At 38.6% G+C, this 19,283-nt stretch overlaps 1 protein-coding gene across 2 annotated transcripts in view; it reads left to right on the top strand.

Moving 5' to 3' along the window:
• The first annotated feature begins 439 nt into the window (after positions 1-439).
• BRD7 (bromodomain containing 7) overlaps positions 440-19,283 on the top strand; it is a 45,790-nt gene continuing 26,946 nt past the window's right edge. Inside the window, exons 1-2 of one of the 2 annotated variants that reach the window (XM_072632177.1) lie at positions 440-703; positions 1,987-2,195. In XM_072632177.1, coding sequence (XP_072488278.1) covers positions 655-703; positions 1,987-2,195 — 258 coding nt within the window. In that variant the 5' untranslated portion in view covers positions 440-654. The remainder of the gene's footprint in view (positions 704-1,986; positions 2,196-19,283) is intronic. The other variant, XM_072632176.1, reaches the window with a different exon arrangement.

The following is a 19,283-nucleotide window of genomic DNA, read 5'->3' as shown; positions in this document are numbered from 1 at the left end:
ACAGGGGCTAGGAGTGAGTCTGGGTTTTCCTTATACCTTGGCAAGGGCTCTTGCCATCATGCCAAGCTTCCTGTTATCCATTTAGAGCTGCAAGTGACCTCTTATTCATCTTCATTTTTAGAAGAGGAAATTGAAGTCACCCAAAGTTAAAGGACTGGCCCAAGCTACAAAGAAAACAATCCCTGTATGTGTCCCTCTCCCTCCCTGATCCTTTTCTCTACGTCCCTCATTTTCCTTTCCCTCTCTCTCTAGCCCCTTCTTTTTCCCGTAGTTTTTCTGCCTGTTAGGGTTGCCCCTTCCAAGGAAGCATCCTCTCTCGTTTTTCTGCCCATACAAACCTAGCTGCGTCCGCTTGTCTGACGTGAGGACAGGCAGGCTGCAGCGCGACCTCCGGCCGCGAGAGGGCGATGTGACGCGGCGCCCCGAGTCCCAGCACTCTGGGCAGGCCCTTCCTCTCTGCCCCAGCTCGCCGGCTCTCCTCGCTCGTCGTCTCGCTGGCTCCTCCGGGTCTCCGGCCTCGCCCTCGCTCGCTCTTTCGCTCGCTCTCCCTCCGTCCCTCCCTCGTTCCCTCCGGCTCCGGGGCTTCGCTCCCCGGGCCGGAAGCGCTGCGGCCTGGGCCTGGCGCGGGGGGCGGGCACCGGGGCCCGGGCCGACATGGGCAAGAAGCACAAGAAGCACAAGTCAGACAAGCACCTCTATGAGGGTGAGCGGCCCGGCCGCGGCCGCGGGCCCCGAAGGGCCCGGGCGGGAAACCGAGGAGGGCCGGGGAGGGACCTGAGGCGCCCCGAGAGGCAGAGGAGACTGGGGGACCGCGGGGGCTAGAGCCCGAAGGCGGGAGCCGGGCCCGAGGAGACGCCGGCGGGAAAGGACTGGAAGCTCCTCGAGGGCAGGCCCGGTTCCTTCTGGCCGACGTCCCCAGCGTCCGGCCCCTCGGAGGTGCTTCAGAAGCGCTTGTCGGACAGAGTAGAATTGAATTTGAGGACGGCGAGGGGCCCGAGGAGAGCTTCGGGCCGCAGGGTCTGCCCGGACGGGGCCCGGGGGGAGGCGGCGAAGGGGGCGGGCCACGGCCGGGGAGGGGGCTTCCCCGGGGAGCGAAAGAGCCGGAGCTGCTGCTGGCCCCACCCCCGTCCCACCCGCCAGCTCCTAGCAAACCTGGACAAGTTACTTAATAAACGTTGAACTGAGTAGAGTTGGGGTCAGAAAGGATATCGATTAGCCTTTGGGAGATGGGGATGAACCTGACTAGGTGGCTCGGAGTGGAGGGAGAAGGGGTGGGAACGTGGGAAGGCATGGAACTACAAGAGTGGGTTTTGGTTTCTGAGAACTGGGCCGGGATGTGGCTGGGGTAATCCTAATAATTACTGGTCATGTGCCTCTGTGTTTTGTAACATAACTCCGCAGGGCAGCTCTCAGAGGTACGGTTATCCCTCTTTTACAGAAGAGGAAACTGAGGCCTTGAGAGGTGGAGTGACTTGTCCATCCACATTCACACAGCCAGCAGAGCCAGGCCTGTAGCCCAGCTCTTCTTGCTCCAAACCCTTTGCCCTTCTCATTATGCTTCTGTAACTATTGCACTTTGGTGAATATTTTTGAATTTAGTAGAATAATCTCAAAAATGATAGCCAGGTTTTATTGGTGTTAGTGAATTGGTGCTGAATGTTTTCCTTTCCCCAGAGACAAACCAAAGTATTAGCAAGTGGTTGAAGACTTAGATTTGAGAAAGACTTGTTCATTTTGTCGACATGCACTTGATTCAGTGATCGTTTTCTATGTTGTTAATAAAATAATTTTAATCATGTCTCTGTGTCCTGTGATGTCTAGAAATTAGCTTAACATGGATATCAAACTGCATAAGCCTTAGACTCCATCAGACTGATGCCTAGAAGAATGGCACAGTACCCCCAAATGATATTTTTAATGCATCTGGTTTAATTCTTTAGAGGCTTGGAGTTTTAATCTTGTTCCATTCCTTTTTTTCTTTTTAAGAGTATGTGGAAAAACCTTTGAAGTTAGTACTGAAAGTAGGAGGAAACGAAGTCACAGAGCTCTCCACAGGCAGCTCAGGACATGATTCAAGCCTCTTTGATGACAAAACGGATCATGAGAAACATAAAGACAGAAAGAGAAAAAAGAGAAAGAAAGGAGAAAAGCAGGTCCCAGGGGAAGAAAAGGAAAAGAAACGGAGAAGAGTAAAGGTAAGTGTTTTTAAAAGCTTGCAAAGTGGAAAACTTGTAGTTTGCAGATTACAAATCTTTAAGCACTAGCCTAACTTCATTTTTTTTGTGTGTGTCCACAACTTCACAAATAGGTTAGCAAGTAGTTAAGCTTCCTCATTTTCTGTAGATGCCTCAGCTATTTGATTTCTTCATTCAGAAAATTACAGATCTTAATCAATTGAAGCCCCTGTAAAAATGTGACCAATATTTGAGTTCATTTTTGTTTCTAAAAAATGTTTTAATTTGCATGAGTAAAGGAAAATTTTAAATACACTTTTTCATTATGAGCTGAAGCAGAGTTATACCCCCTAAAAAATCCCCAAAATTAATAGACTTCACAGCACTTCAAATTTTATTCAGATATTTGTTAACATATTTACATAGGATCTTAGATTTAGAATGGAAGAGATCTAAGTCTTATCTGGTCTAGAACTGTCATTTACAAATGAAGAAACTGGTCCAGAGAGTTTAAGTAATTTGCCCAGGGTCATGAATACAGTAAGCAGAGCTGAAATTGAAATCCAAGTTCTCTGAACATGAAATTGACCACTCTATACATGACTCTACTCCCACACTATGTTTTTACATAGTTACAATATGTGTTTAATATTTGTTTTTAATGCCACAGTGACAGAGATCATAGAACTAAAAATAACCTTTGAGATTAGTCAGTCAGTTCCCCTCATTTTAGAACTGTAGAAACTGATGCTCAGAGAGGTAGTTTGCACAACATGACATAACTGAGTGATAGCACTAGCATTAGAATCTAGTTCGCTAGATTACTAATTCAGGGTTTTTGTTATAAAGCGTATTCCCATGGTGTTGTCAGTCTTCCATTTGAAATTATTTCACATATACATTTCCGCATATAGACATAGTCTACATAGTTTTCCTTTTTAACAGCTATTTAGTAGTTTGTCGGTATAAGGTTCCATAATTTGGTTATATTGTTTCCTTATTTGGAGGCATTAGGTTGTTACTCATTTGAGGACAAATTAGAAGTTTTAACTGATAACTCCAGCCAAGAAACCTTTTTTTTGTTCAGTTGTTAGTTAGTTGTGTCATACTCTTTGTGATGCCGAGGACCTCTCTCCATGGAGTTTTTTTTAGCAAAGATACTCGAGTGGTTTGCCATTTCTTTCTCAAGTAGCAGACAGGTTAAATGACTTGCCCAAGATCACACAGCTAGGAAGTTTCTGAGGCTGGATTTGAAAACATCTTCCTGACTCGAAGCCCAATACTCTATCCACTCTACCAAATAGCTTGCCTCTTGCATTTAGTAAATTATCACAAATATAGCTAGGAGGCTTCTAAGTAGTTTTGAGCATTTTTGTGCTTCTCAGCAACTCATTTTCCATTTTGCTTTTCATTGGACTCCCCATGCCTACTTTTGCCTTAAGTTATCAGTGTATATGTTGACTTGGTTTGAAGGCTCTTTTTGTGTTCTTTGAAAAAGCTCTCTATCACTTCATCTTTTGTAACACATTAGGACATATCTTAGGACATATGTTACAAAGTTATCTTCATGGTGTCCTTTTTAGTTATCCTTCATCATGAGTACTGCTGGATTAAAGGCTATGTACAGTTCTTTATCATAAACACTGCAAAGCAAGATGACCACACATTCTAGGAAATGATATGTATTGTTGCCTTTGGTTGAATAATGGATCCACTCTGGTTCAAAGGAAAGAGCACTTTATTCTAGATTTAAAGGACCTAAGTTCAAATCTCATCTGGGACATTATGATCTTTATGACTTTTAGTAAGTCACTTAATTTCTCTGAGCCTCCTTATCTGTACCTTATTCTTGTTCATTTGTGTCCCATCCTTTCTTGACAAAGGCTAGAGTGATTTGCCATTTCTTTCTTCAAGGTGTCCCCATTTTACAAATAAGGAACTGAGGCAAATAGGGGTTGAGTGACTTGCCCAGGATCACACAGCTTGTAAATGTCTGAGGCCAGATTTAAATTTAGATCTTCCTGACTCCAGGCCCAGTGCTCTATTCACTGTACCACTTAGCTGTCCCTCTTTCTCCTCATCTGTAACATAAAGTCATTGAACTAGATGACCTTTGAGGTCCCTTTTAATTCTACATCTGTGATCCTATGACTCCTTTATTTGCCTTTTCCCTAAGAACTTTTGAGGCAGATAGGTGTCAAAGTGTATAGAGTACTGGGCTATGAATCAGGAAGATCCATCCTCAGACATGTACTAGCTGTGTGACCCTGGGCAAGTCACTTAACCTCTATTTGCCTTAGTTCCTCTTCTGTAAAATGGGGACACACTGGAGAAGGAATCTGGTATTTGTCTAAGAAAATCCCAAATGAGGTCACAAACAGTTGGACGTAACTGAAGAAAACAACTAAAGAAAAAAAACAAAAAATATCTTTTGAGCCATCTTCCATTTGACTGCAAGTTCTTTATGTTTTCTGATTTCCTTTATGGCAAAAATGTCAGTGTTGTTGTAGTGTAGGTCTGGTATGTCCATACCTTGGTCATTAGATGAGAGTCTCCCATTTAGAATATAAACAAATTCAGATTTCTAGAGTCTTCTTAAAACTTATCACAGCCTTCTTAAAACTTATCACCTTTTGTCCCTTTTTCATCACTGACGAAGTGGAAAGGGGGCGTATAGTACTAAGAACATTTTTGCATTTTTTGTTTTAATGGGTTGTTGTAGCTGAATATTTTGTCATCTAGTGGCTAACCTACTGATGATGAGCTTCTCTATACATAGCAGGGCTGGTCCTTAACACCAGGACCATTCTAGAAGCCTTTTTAGCTTTGTAAAAGCTGCCAGATACAGTGCTCAAATGGCATATTCTTCAAGAACTCAGGGTAGCCTCCATGCCATAAAGAGAAATCAGAGTTGGACTTTTGTAGAATAATTCAGGATAGAGTGAAGGATAACACATCAATAGCCCAAATGCTATACTTAACTATTCCTGAAATGCTGGAAGGTCTCTAGCATTTTGGATAAGAAACTTACTACAGGATGAGAAAACGTGGGAGGACTAAGATATACATTGTAAGAGGGGAGCACTGACAGTGAGGATTAGGGGTCCTCTGAGGTATAATAATATCTTGAGTAAAAGTAGACAAATATCTATTGCAAATTAGAACTGGAAGAAGTCACGTGCTTCTTAGAAATCTTGGCTATGAGAACTTCAAATATGTTTCAAAGAGTGCTGCTTAAACTAAAAAAAATATGAACTGTAACATCCTTAATTCTATCTTTTTCTTAAAACTCTTACTGTTGTTTTGTATTGTTTTAATCTACCTAGGTGGACAAACCTCTCACCCCTACCCTTCTCACATCTAATCAGTGGCCATGACTTAATAATTCTACTTGAATATCTTTTACATCCATCCCTTCTTGACATATACAGACTCTAGTTTGATCCCTAGTCTCCTAATTAATCTCTGTCTCAAGTCTCTTCCTTCTCCAAAACATCTTGTACCCAGTTATTAATTAATATTTCTCAAGCACAGCTCTCATTGGGTTACTCCTACTCTCAGGCTTCAGTGGTCCTCTGTTACCTCTAGGATAAAAGACAATCTCCTCTGTTCAGTATTTTAAGCCTTTCACAGTTTGGTTCCAGCCTATCTTTCTAGACTAGATAGTCTTAATCTGGGGGTTCATGAAGTTGTTGGGGTTTTTTTAATTTTTTGGTAATATTCTATGGGTTTCACCAAACTGCCAAAGAGGTCCATGACACCAAATAGGTTAAGAAATAATTGCTGTTCCAGACTGATTTTACATCACTCCCTTACACTCTCTGTTCCAGATGAATTGGCTGATGTTAAGTTTCCTTTATATGGTATTTCATTTCCTACCTATATTCCTTTTCACAGGCCAGGGGTGGGGAATCTGCGGCCTCGAGGCCACATGTAGCCCTCTAGCTCCTCAAGTGCAGCCCTTTGGCTGAATCCAAACTTCATAGAACAAATCTTTTTATTTGAGGCTGCAGGCTCCCCATCCCTGGCACAGACTTTTGCCTATGCTTAAAATGCTCTTCCTCCCTAACCTTTGCTACGTGGAATCCCTCGTTCTCTTTAAAGCTAGGTTCAAATGCCACTTCCCACAGAAGGCCTTTCCTAGTCCCACTACTTGTTAAGTCCTCTCTTCCTATCGTTCCTAATTACTTTGTACATATTTGGTATTTATTTATCTGTGTTCATGGTGTTTCCCTCCTTCCATTAGAATGCAAACTTCTTGAGATCAGGAACTATTTGATTTTTTTGGATAGGATGGGAGTGCCTAACATATAACAGGTATTTAATAAAGGCCCATTGAACTGAATTATAGGAGCCACACTAAATTATGTTAACCTTACTACATAACAGTCTGTTGAGAACACTATGGAAGTGTTCAGCCCATCTCGCTAGGATCATAGCCTTATCACTGATCAATGTGGCTCCATCAGCGCTGAGTATTTGTGATGCACGATAGGTTTTTGGTCCATAAATGGCTTTCAGAGAATCATAAAAGTGCTTTGGATTGTTACCATCAACATAAAACTGAATTTCATCTGCCTTGTTACCAAGCCAGGAATCCTGCATCTCTCTAAGCTTTGCTTGTACTTTGCTTTTGATGGAATTAAATGCTGCCTTCTTAAAGATAGATGAACTATCCTACTGTAAATCCTGTGGAGTTCTCGTTTTTCATTTAGCAGTTTCTGAATTTCCCCATCATTTTCATCAGACCAGTCTTGGTGCTTGCGATTGTTCTGACCTAAATGAGCAAATGCAGTGCTGTCCACCAAATCTCTGAAAGCTGCCTACTCCTTTTCTGCTCCACTGTTGCCAGTTGTGTGTTGGCTCAACTTTCCCTGCAAGTCAGCAGCAAACTGTTCATGCTCAGAGAAGAGCTCTAATTCGTTGACATTAATTCTTCTGGTAGTCCTTTTGCCTTGGGGGCGGTGCTTTTGATGAATGTGAATATTTATCTTGGAAAGGATAAGTCTATGATCAGTCCAGCACCCTTCACCACATATTGTCTTTGTCACTCTCACATCTTGTCTGTCTCTTCTCCTTACAATCACATAATCTATTAGATGCCAGTGTTTGCTGTGAGGGTGCATTGATGAAGTTTTATTGCATTTAGGTAAATGGAAGACAGTGACGTTGTTGGTGATGAGAAGGTCATGTGATGCACAAGTCTTAAGCAGTAAATGACCATTGGTGTTGCTGTTTCCAGCTCCATTCCTCCCTAGGACTCCTTGCCAAGTCTGGTAGTCTGAACCTACTCTAGCTTTAAAGTTACCCAGAATTATAAGCTTGTCCTCTTTTGGCACATTGACGATAAGGGTCTCTAGGTTTTCATAAAATTTTTCTTTGATTTCATCAGGGTTTGTCATGGTGGGAGCATAGGCACTGATGATGGTGGCATGGTGTTTTCCTGTGAGTGGCAATCACATTGTCATGAACCTGTCATTCACTCCTTTTGGCAGGCATACCAGCTTGCTGATTAGATTAGTTTTGATTACAAAACCCACACCAGCTTCACAGCACTCCCCTTCACTGTGCCCACTCCAGAAAGAGGTATATCCAGTTCCAACTTCAGTAAGCTGGCTTTCATTTGCCAACCTTTGATCATCAATCAATGCTGAGGCCATTGACCATTTACCTCAGGTTGAAGTCAATTCCTCCTTAGCTGAACTACCAGCTGAAGAAGAGATTTTGAGGGCCATTAGGTTCCTTTCATATGGCAAAGCACTTGGTGCTGATTCTATTCCTGCTGAGATTTACAAGTTAAGAGGACCATTGCTCATACAAAAGCTGACTGAAATTTTCCAGGTTATATGGCAAGAGGAGGTTATCCTCTAGGAGTTCAAGGATGCCTCCTTTGTCCATCTCTATAAGGTAAAGGGAATAGATTGTCCTGCAACAGTCTCAGGGGGATCTCTTTCTTAGTCATTACTGGCAAAATTCTTGCTAGAGTCCTCCTTAATAGGCTGATCCTTCACCTGGAATGTGTTCATATACCTGAGAGCCAGTGTAGCTTTAGAAAGGGCCGAGGAACAGTAAATATGGTGCTTGCTGCCCGACAACTCCAGGAGAAATGCCAGGAGCAGACCAGAGGTCTATACACAACATTTGTAGATCTGACCAAGGCCTTTGACACTGTTAGTCATGAGGGCTTATTGAAAATTATGCCAAAATTTGGTTGCCCTGAGAAGTTCATCAATGTGTACATCAATTTTATGATGGCATGTTTGCCCAGGTTCTGGATAATGGACAAAGCTCTAATACCTTCCCAGTCACCAATGGAGTGAAATAGGGCTGTGTGCTTGCTCCCATGCTTTTTAGCATGATGTTTTCAGCCATGTTGACAAATGCTTTCAATGAGGATAAACACAGCATCAAGGTCAACTACCATACTGATGGTAAATTCTGCAATTTGAAAAGGTTACAAGACCAAAGTGGAGGGAGTGTTGGTGCATGATTTTCTGTTTGCAAGATGATTGTGCACTCAGTGCAGCCTCTGAAGCTGAGATGCAACAAGGTATGGATCAGTTTTCTGCTGCCTGTGTTAATTTTGGCCTGATAATTAACACCAAAAAAACACAGGTGCTCCATCAGCCGCACCATCTATACGTGAAACCATCAGTTACAACAAATGGAGAAGTTTTGAATGCTGTGGATAAGTTCTACTTACCTTGGTAGTGTACTTTCCAGGGATGTATACATTGACAATGAGGTTAACGCATGCATTGCCAGAGCTAGCTCAGTGTTTGGGAGGCTCTCAAGAAAGATTTGGGAGGGAAGAGGTATTCGACTGACTACCAAAATGAAGGTCTACACATCCGTTGTGCTGACCTCACTGTTATATGCTTGTGAAACATGGACAGTCTACCAGCGCCATGCCAGAAAACTGAATCGCTTCCATTTGAACTGTCTTATGAAGATTCTGAGGATCACCTGGCAAGATAAGGTACCAGGCACTGAAGTCCTTGCTTGAGCTGAACTGCCAAGTATTCAAACCATGCTTCAGAGAGCACAACTCCAATGGACTGGCCACGTTGTTCGAATGCAAGATGTACACTTGCCAAAAAGCCTATTTTATGGAGAACTTGCATGGGGCGGGTGATCACATGGTGGCCAGAAGAAACAATACAAGACACTCTTAAGGTCTCTCTCAAGAACTTTGGATTTGACTGTGTAACATGGGAGACACTGGCACAGGACTGCTAAGCATGGCATGCCCACATAAGAAAAGGTACTGTGGTCATTGAGCAAAGCAGATTTGAGACAGCACAAAGGAACGGCAGGATGCGCAAATTTGGGATATCCACCCCAAGTATTCATACGGACTATCTGTGCCCAACCTGTAGTAGAGCATTCTGAGCTCATATTGGACTGATCAGCCACAGTCGGACACACTGAAATTTCACTTTACAATGGTGATGTCATTTTGGTCCTCTTCGAAGACGAAAGACAACAACCAACCAACCAACATAACAGTTTAACCATTTCTTTTGCAAGTGTGACAAAAGTGCTTCATTTCTTTGTATTGAGTTAAATAAAACTAGGGATTCAGATCGTATTTTGTCTTTCTTTTAAGTTGTCTTCACTCTTATTGATAACATTCACTGCATTATGTTTCTGTAGCACCTATAACTTTTCAAAACCTTTTTACATGTTATTTTACCCTCACAGTAATTCTAGCATAACTCATTTGAGAATCTAGACTTAGAGTTGATCTAAAATGTATATTTTGAGGGGGCAGCTAGGTGGTACAGTGGATAGAGCACCAGTGCAGGAGTCAGGAGAATCTGAGTTCAAATCTCACCTCAGACACTTGATACTCACTAGCTGTGTGACCTTGGGCAAGTCACTTAACCCCAATCACCTCATCCTGGGTCATCTCCAGTCATCCTGATGAATGTCTGGTCACTGGATTCAGATGGCTCTGGAGGAGAAGTGAGTCTGGTGATCTGCACAGCCCTCCCTCACTCAAAATAAAGTCAAGTGCAAGTCATGTCATTATTTCTCTGATGGCATGGTGTTCTTTGGCAAACAAGGTTGAACACACACACACATTTTGAGGACATGACTTATGTTTACAGTGCATATTTTGAGAAAGGCAACATTTGAATTGTTAAGAATTTAGACCAGATAACAGCATGTTTTACATAATAGACATTTTGAACAGTATATCTATTGACAATCATTTTGGAGGAATAATGTAATAAACTTTACATTTTGTTCCTCAGTATTCCTTACAAATGCAGAGTACAAACAAGGTTATTGTAACCTTCTGAAATTTCTGTTGATCATTTTTTTCCTCTTTTTTTTAGTAGGTTGTCTCCTATTCTCTTTTAGGTCTCTTTTCTCTTAACCATATTTTAATTTTTTCCCTTTAATTATATTTTATTTTTATAATATAAGCAAACTATAAGAAATTTGTTGTTAACATACACTTTGGGGACTTATTTATTGGTTTGCAACACACAAAGATGGATAATTCATATTTTAATACTTTTATGGAATTATGCCCTCATTAAGAAGGGTACTTTCTCCAGCCATACAGATCATGGTTTCTATCATTCCACATCTGTCTCCTTAAATCAATTAAGCCTCTTTATTAAATGATGATAGCCTTTGTCAATGTCTCATCCTGTGTGACTCAGGTCCATAACTTCTCATGATTCTTCCACATAGAGTGTGCCTAATTTCTGGGGCACTGTCTTCTGGTCTCTTGTGTTATAAATGCCAAAAAAGCAGAAAGGCTGATTAACAGTTATCTATTTTTTCTTGTTACTTAACAAAATCATTTCCTTTTCAGTCCTTCATATAATGACTCCCTTTAAGGTGCTTCCTTTGAGCAGTTCTTTCTTTGCATTTTAATAAAATTCATTGCAATTTTATTAATAAGTAAACCAATTTTAGAGATAAAAATAATGGAATATATGTAGATATTTATAACAAAAATAAGCATTATAATATTATTAATATGTTGGATGGGCTTGTTTTTTGGTGCACAGCTTCTCAAATGTGATATCTTTGATGACACTGCTAGTCATAATTCTTTTTCAATCACTTGTCTCTTTTTTTTCTTTTATTAATCTGTCCCTCCCATTACTTCCTTCCCCCATTGAGGAAATAATAAATGAAATCCTCAATAGATTAACTGCATTTTATTGTCCAAAAAAATTCCCACGTTGGCCATGTCTAAAAATGTATGTCTCTTTCTGTATTTTAAGTTCATCACCTCTCTGACAGGAGGTATTTGTGGTTTATCATTGAATTAATGAAAGTTCTAGATTCTTCCAACATTGTTTTTTTCTGCGTGGTATTGTTATCCTGGTATAGATGGTTCTACTAATTCTGCTTACTTTGCTCTATATTAGTTATAGAAATCTTTCCAATTTCTCCTGCAACTATCCATTTTGTCATTTCTTGTGGGAATACAATATATTCTATTACATTTATATACCACTGTGGTTTAGCCATCTTCAATAGGAGAATACACCCTTAGTTTCCAATTTGGGATGTCTACTAAAAAACTGCTCTAAAATATTTATGTACTTATAGGTCCTTTTCCTCATTCGTTGATTTTTTTAGGGTATAGAAATAGTACTGGCATGACTGGGTCAAAGACTGTATACATTTTAGTAACTTGTAGGATATTGTTTCAATATATTCACCACTAAGTTTTACATTGTCTGTTGTTACTTGTAACTTTAAATCTTTAGCAGTCGTCCTTGACCTGCAGACATATAATGTCTAGTTGGCCTTTGTTTCAGTGAAAAGCTCAAGCTCATTAAAAACACTTCCTAATTTCCCATAGTAATCTTAACCTATAGCCATTATCCTGATCAGTTTAGGGCCCAGGTCATTGTCTATCCATGTTAGCAATCTAGGTTTTCATTTATTTTGGGGGGAGGGGGTTTGTGTGTGTGTGTGTGTGTGTGTATGTTTATATATCATATGTGTATGTATGCACACACATATATATTTGATGGACAAGATCTGTGTGTTGTTTATCCAACTATATGTCATAGTCTAGATCAGTGATGTCAGACTCAAATAGAAAAGATTCCTGTGGGCTGCATATTAGCTAGAAAATCACAATTAACGTTATCTATGTTGTATTTTTATTTATTTTGTTAAACATTTCCCAGTTACATTTCAGTACAGTTCAAGACATGCTAGAGAGTTTTGCAGAGGTGTTGTACCTCCAGTCTGTACAGCAAGCATTCTTCATACATTTGGTTTTTCCTAGTTTCATAGTCTGGATACTTAAGCCTAACTTTGAAGTGATTGTGACTCTTAAGTATCCTTTGAAGTGTTCTAGGACTTGGTGAAACCAGTATAATGTCATTCTCAAAGAGGAGGATCTAGGAGAACCTCACTATTTCTAGGCAATCTCTATATGATCAGTATGCATAATGTAGTAATAAAAACATTTGGCAAGTATATGTCTCTTTGATTTATGCATTGCTTAATATACGTTTGCTTTGATAATTATGGTTATCAAAGTTATTTCTGTTAGAAATTTCAAGAAATTTTATGAAGTTATGATATGTACATGAGATACACCTTGTTGGAGAACTTTAAGGCAATGTTTTGTTCCACCAAATCAGAAGCTTTTTTATTATCAGCAAACAAGCAGATTGGTATCTTGTATTCACCATATACTTTAGTTTATTGTGTAACTGTAAAGGTATGGAGTTCAGTAGAATGTTAGTGAAAAAGTGCCCATTCCCCTCTTGAACCTTCATCAAGAATGCCTTTGATTTAAATTGCCTGGGTATAAATTATGTTCATAAAGATTTTGTAGAAATAGGAAAATGAATAATCAATAATTATTGCTCTTTTCTCAGCTGTCTCTTTAGGTCTGTGACTTTTTCCAACTAGTTGATAGCCTCCTACCCATTTTTTGGTGTCACCAGCTTATTTAAATAGGTCAGATTGTAGCTGGCTTAATTACAACACATTTCATAGATGCAGAATTATGAGGGACCTCAGATGACATCTAGTCCAGCAGCTTCATTTTAGAAATAAGGAAACTGAGGCCTCAGAGGTTAATTGATTAAGACAGGAAGTGTCAAAAGTGGTATTTGAGCCCAAGTCTTCTGTCTCTAGAGCAAGTGCTCTTTTTACTGTATCATATGAATTCCATATCATCTTCAAATTTTTACTTTTTTATTTTGGTATTTCTTTTGATCTTTATGTCAGCTAGGAGGCACAGTAAATTGAGCTTTTGACTTGGTGTTAGGAAGACCTAAGTTCAAATTCTACCTCAGACATTTATTAAGTGGGTGACCCTAAACAGGTCACCTTCTTTATGCTTCAATTTCCTCATCTGTAGTTTGGGGGTATTAATATCTACCTCACAGGGTTTTTATGAGGATCAAATAAGATAATATATGTCAAAAGGGTCAGTCAAGATAGCAAAGTGAGAGTCAGTATTTTTGTCTAGCTCACACAGTATACCTCCGCAACCACCTAGAAACACCAAACGAGAAAGCCAAGAAAAAGTCACAGTAATTTTTTCTACCCAGAACAGCTTAGGAAAATAAAGAGGTCTGAGGACTCTGGGGCAGGGGCTGACCAGGAATGCAGCAATAGCAGTTGTGAGAAGCATTCTACCATTAAGGACAGTAGAGAGGCTAAGAATGAATAGCAGGACAGGAAGCACCAGGGAAGAAAGAGATCATAGGGGACCCTTGAGTCACACTCCTGAATCAGAAACCTGTGCGTAGGCAATTCTGTGGCTTCTTAACCAGTTCCAGGGCAGAGAGGAGGAGGAGTTATAAATAAAAGAGGCTTTAGCTATGTATGGAGCAGGAAACAAGTTCAAAATGCTTAGCCTTGTGGCACTGAACCCAAAAGCAAAAAGGAGACTTAGCTCTACCTTTTAGCCCCAATGAAATAAGCAGGGCAGGAAACCAGTACCAAAGGGGAGTCAAGCAGTTTAGTTATTCTGAACCTGCAGAACTTCCTAGTGGACTCACAGTAACTGATAATAGTGGGAGTCTCTGGAAACTCAACCACATACAATCCAACAGACCCAAACCTCAGTCAGGAACTAACAGAACTAGGAATGCAGTGAACAAAATTTTCCCCAGATCACATCACCTTGGAAGTGCTGAAAGCCTGCAGGCTGCTAGTCTGAGGTATGAGGAGAGCAAAAGGACATAAAAAGAGAGAAGCATAGGCCAGGCATCCTCCTCCAAAAGTGAACAGAGCTAAACACTAACATAAAGTCCAGTGTCAAGAAGTACACTTGGAAGAATGAGTAAACAAAAACGAACCTAGCTACAAAGAGCTGCTATGATGACAGCAGAGCTTGGACTCAAGCCCAACAAGAATTCTTAGAAAAGATAAAGGAGGGGAAGAAAAGAAAAAGGATTTTTAAAACCAAATAAAAATGGTAGAGAAAAAAATGTGAAAATAAATGAGAGCTCTAAAAGAAAGTTATGAAAAGAATTAACAGCTTTGCAAAAAAGGTAGAAAATATTACTGAAGAAAAATATTACCCAAAAAATAGAATTGACTAAATGGTAGAAGGGACACAAAACATTGCTAAAGAAAATACCTCCTTAAGAATTTGAGTTGGACAAATGATGAAAGGTACAAAATATTGCTTTAAAAAATCATTTCTTAAAATTTAGAATTGAACAAACAGAAGCTAATGATTCCAGGAGATATCAGGAAATGCTAAAGTCAAAAGACTGAAAAAAAATAGAAGAAACTGAAATATCTCATAGGAAAAAGTTCACCTAGAAAATAAATTGAGGTGAGATAAATTTAAGAATCATTGGATTACCTGGAAGCCATAAACAAAAAGAACCTATACAGCATATTTCAAGAAATTTTAAAGGAAAACTGCTCAATATCTTAAGTCCCACAATCAAAGTAGAAATAAAAAATCTTACCTGTCACCTCCTGAAGGAAACCCCAAAATGAAAACTCCCAGGCATATTATAGCTAGAGTCCTGAACTCCAAGGTTCAGAAGCAAATAATACAAGTAGCAAGAAAGAGTTCACGTCCCATGTAAGGAGTCAGGATTACTCACACACAGATCATCAACATTTCTGTATATTACCAACAAAATCCAGCTGAAAGAGTTAGAGAAATTCCATTTGAAATAACTACAAACAGTATCAAATACTTGGAAGTTTATCTATCCAGATTCACATAGGAACTACAAGAGTATAATTACAAAACATTCTTCACAGAAATAAAGACAGATCTAAGTAATTGAATAAATATGAATTGTTCATGGGTAGACCAAGCTGCTATAAGAAAAATGATAATACTACCTATATTAATTTACTTGTACAGTGACATACCAATCAGAGCTAGAAAAATCATTTAAAAATTCATCTAGAGGAACAAAAAGTCACAAACATCAATGAAAAGGTCAGAGAATCAATAGAAAATAAAAATTGGGAAGGAAGAGGGCCTAGCAGTACTATACTCAAACTATACTACAAAGCTGAAATCATCAAAATAGATTGGTACTAGATGAGAAATAGAGGTTGATCAATGGAACAGATTTGATGTACAGTAATATAGAGAAACAGATGAACACAATAACATACTGTTTGATAAACCTAGCTGAACTATCGGGTCAAAAACTCCCTAGTTCACAAAAACTTGGGAAAACTGAAAAGTAATCTGGCAGAAACTAGTCATTGACCAATATTCACACCATATATCAACATAAACTTAAAATAGGTACATAATTTATTCATTTGCGTATAATATGAAGCAAATCACAAGCAAATTAGAGGAGCAGGGAAGAAATTACCTCTCAGATCTAGATAGGGAAAAAGTTCATGCCCAAACAGGAGATAGAGAGGTTCATGGTAGGTAAAATGGGTAATTTTAATTATATTAATTTAAAAGTTTTTGCACAATTAAAACCAAAGCAGCTAAAATCAGAAGAAAACAGGAAACTGGGGGAAATCTTTGCAGCAAGTTTCTCTGACAAAGGTCTCATTTCTAAAATATGTAAGTAACTGAGTCAAATTTGTAAGAATTAGAGCCACTCTTTAATTAATAATGGTCAAAAGATGTGAATAGATGATTTTCAGAGGAAGAAATTGGAACTATCGTTAGCTATATTTTTAAAATGCTCTAAATCACTAATAATTAGAAAAATGCAACTAAAAACAACTATGAGGTACCGCTTTTATACTCATCAAATTGACTAAGACAACAAAAATGGAAAATCACAAACGTTTGACTGGATATGGAATACAGGAACCTAATACATTGTTGAGGGATCTGTGCACTAGTCCACCCATTCTGAAAACAATTTGGAACTATGCCTAAAAAGCTACTTTTGCTGCATACCTTTTGACTCAGCACTACTAAGATTATATACCCTATAGAAATGAAAATGGAAAAGGACTTGACCATATATACATATGTACCATATATACCGTATTTATAATGGGTCCTTTTGTGGTGGCAAAGAATTAAAAACTAAGGGGATACCTTCAGTTATGGAATGACTGAATTAGTTATGGTATATGGATGTAATGGCACACTATTGTTTTATAAGAAATAATGAAGCAGATGCTTTCAGAAAAGCCTGGGAAGGCTTATATGAATTGATACAAAATGAAATTAGCAGACCCAGAACAATGTACACAGTAATAGCAATGTTGTAAAGATAATCAATTTTGTGCAAAATAAATAATTAAAAAGGGTTTGCACAAACAAAACCAAGATCAGAAGGGAAGCAGAAAGCTAGGAAACAATTTTTACAGCCAGTGTCTCTGATAAAGGCCTCATTTCTAACATATATAGAAAACTGAGTCAAATTTATATAAGTATGTATATATAAGTGTGTGTGTATATATATATGCACATGCATATATATATACACACACACACTTTTACTTATGTATATAAGTATTTGTATATATATGTATAAGAATACAAGTCATTCCCCAGTTGATAAATGGTCAAAGGCTATGAACAGGTAGTTTTCAGATGAAGAAATAAAAGCTATCTAAAGGCATATAAAAAATGCTCTAAATCAGTATTGATTAGAGAAATGCAAATTAAGCAACTCCAAGGTACCATATCACACCTATCAGATTGGCTAACATGACAAAACAGGAAAATGATAAATGTTGGAGAACATGTGGGAAAATTGGAACACTAATACATTCACTGTTGGTAGAGTTGTGAACTCATCCAGCCATTCTGGAGAGCATTTTGGAACTATGCCCAAAAGGCTTATAAAACTGTGATCCAACCCTTTGATCCAACAATACCACTACTAGGTCTATATCCCAAAGAGATCATTAAAAAGGGAAGAGGACTGACATGTCCAAAAATATTTACAGCAGTTCTTTTTGTGGTGGGAAAGAACTGGAAATTGAGGGGATGTCCATCAATTGGGGAATGGCTGAACAAATTGTAGTATATGAATGTAATGGAATTACATTTGTGTAATTATATAATTATTATTGTGCTACAAGAAATGATGAGCAGGCAGACTTCAGAAAAATCTGAAAAGGCATATATGAACTGATGCTGAGTAAAATGAGCAGAACCAGAAGAACATTGTACAGAGTAATAGCCACATTGTGTGATGACTAACTTTCATAGACTTAGCTCTTCTCAGCAATGCAGTGATCTGTCAGTTCTAAAAGACTCATGATGGAAAATGCTATCCACATCCAGAAAAGGAACTACAGAGTCTGAATGCAAATCGAAGCATACTATTTTCTCTTCTTTGTTTTGTTTGTTTTTTCTCTCATGGTTTTTCTCTTTTGTTCTGATTCTTCTTTCACAACATGACTAATGTGGAAATATATTATTATTGTATATGTATATTGTGTATGTATATGTACATGCTGTCTTAGGGAGGAGGGGAAGGAAAATTTTAGAACTTAAAATCTTGCAAAAGTGAATGTTGAAAACTAAAATATAAATTAATTTTTTTGAAAAAGAGAATCAGTTTTGAAAAACTTAGTTGTTCACATCACTACAACAACCCACCACAATTCCAAAGGACTCAAGATGAAACATGCTGTCCACCTCTAGATAAAAAACTAATGGACTCAAAGTGGAAACTGAAATATACTCTTTCTCTGTCTTGCTTTTTTGGGGGGCAGGGGAAGTGCTTGGTTGTTTTGTTTTTGTTTTCTTCTTTTGGTGGGGCGGGATATAGAAATTTGTTTTGCATGACTTTACATATTTTTGATGGATTTTGTTTTTCTTGCCTTCTCATTAGGTGGGGGAGAGAGATAATTTAAAACTGAAAAAAAGTCTATGTGCTTTAAAAAAAACATAATCTATGTCAAGTACTTTGGAAATCTTAAAGTGTTATATAAATGTTAGCTATTATTATTTGCTCTAACAACTTAATGGTCTGATTACACGTAGTTGAATCTACAAGTATTTAAGTGCCTTCTCTGTTCCAGCTACTGTGTGGGTATAATCTGTGAGCTTTAACCTCTCAAATTTATTATTCTCACCTTGGTTTCCATCATATTTCTCGCTGTCCTCTTGTCTGCTCACCTTTGCATTGAAGTAATCAAGCTTTAAAGTATATGTTGATTTAATTTGTAGGGCCTTTTCACATTCTTTATAGAATTTCTTTACCTCTCATCCTTTGGAATATAAGTTAGCAATAAGGGACAATTATTTTCATGGTGCTGTTTGCAAATGCTTCACCATTAGACATAAGGCAAAGTGACCAAGCATTTCATTAAATTATGTTTCTTTTTGCACCACAGTTTTATCTCTATTAATTCACTTATATCTTTCTCCAAGGACAACTTGTGAGCCATCCCTTTATTTAGTTTCAACTTCCTCTTCCAGTTTCATTTGTAATGAGAATGTCAAGATTGATATGACTCATTTCTTCCAGTAGTATATCATTGCACAGTGGACAAGGATCCCACATTTAGAGTACTAAAAGTTAATGTGTATACATGATCTATAATCACTGATTCTTATTGCGTCTGCCCCCTAAAGTCCCCCTCCCCCTGCCACTGTCAGTGTTCTCTCTTCTCAAATATTAGCAAAATGTTGATCTTTTACTCCCTACTTGGTTATATTTAGCTATGTATGTGTTGAGTCCT

Source organism: Notamacropus eugenii, chromosome 1, assembly GCF_028372415.1.
Source record: "Notamacropus eugenii isolate mMacEug1 chromosome 1, mMacEug1.pri_v2, whole genome shotgun sequence".
Taxonomy (NCBI): Eukaryota; Metazoa; Chordata; class Mammalia; order Diprotodontia; family Macropodidae; genus Notamacropus; species Notamacropus eugenii.
Note: the sequence above shows the minus strand (reverse complement) of the source record. Positions and strands in the feature narration are given on the sequence as shown.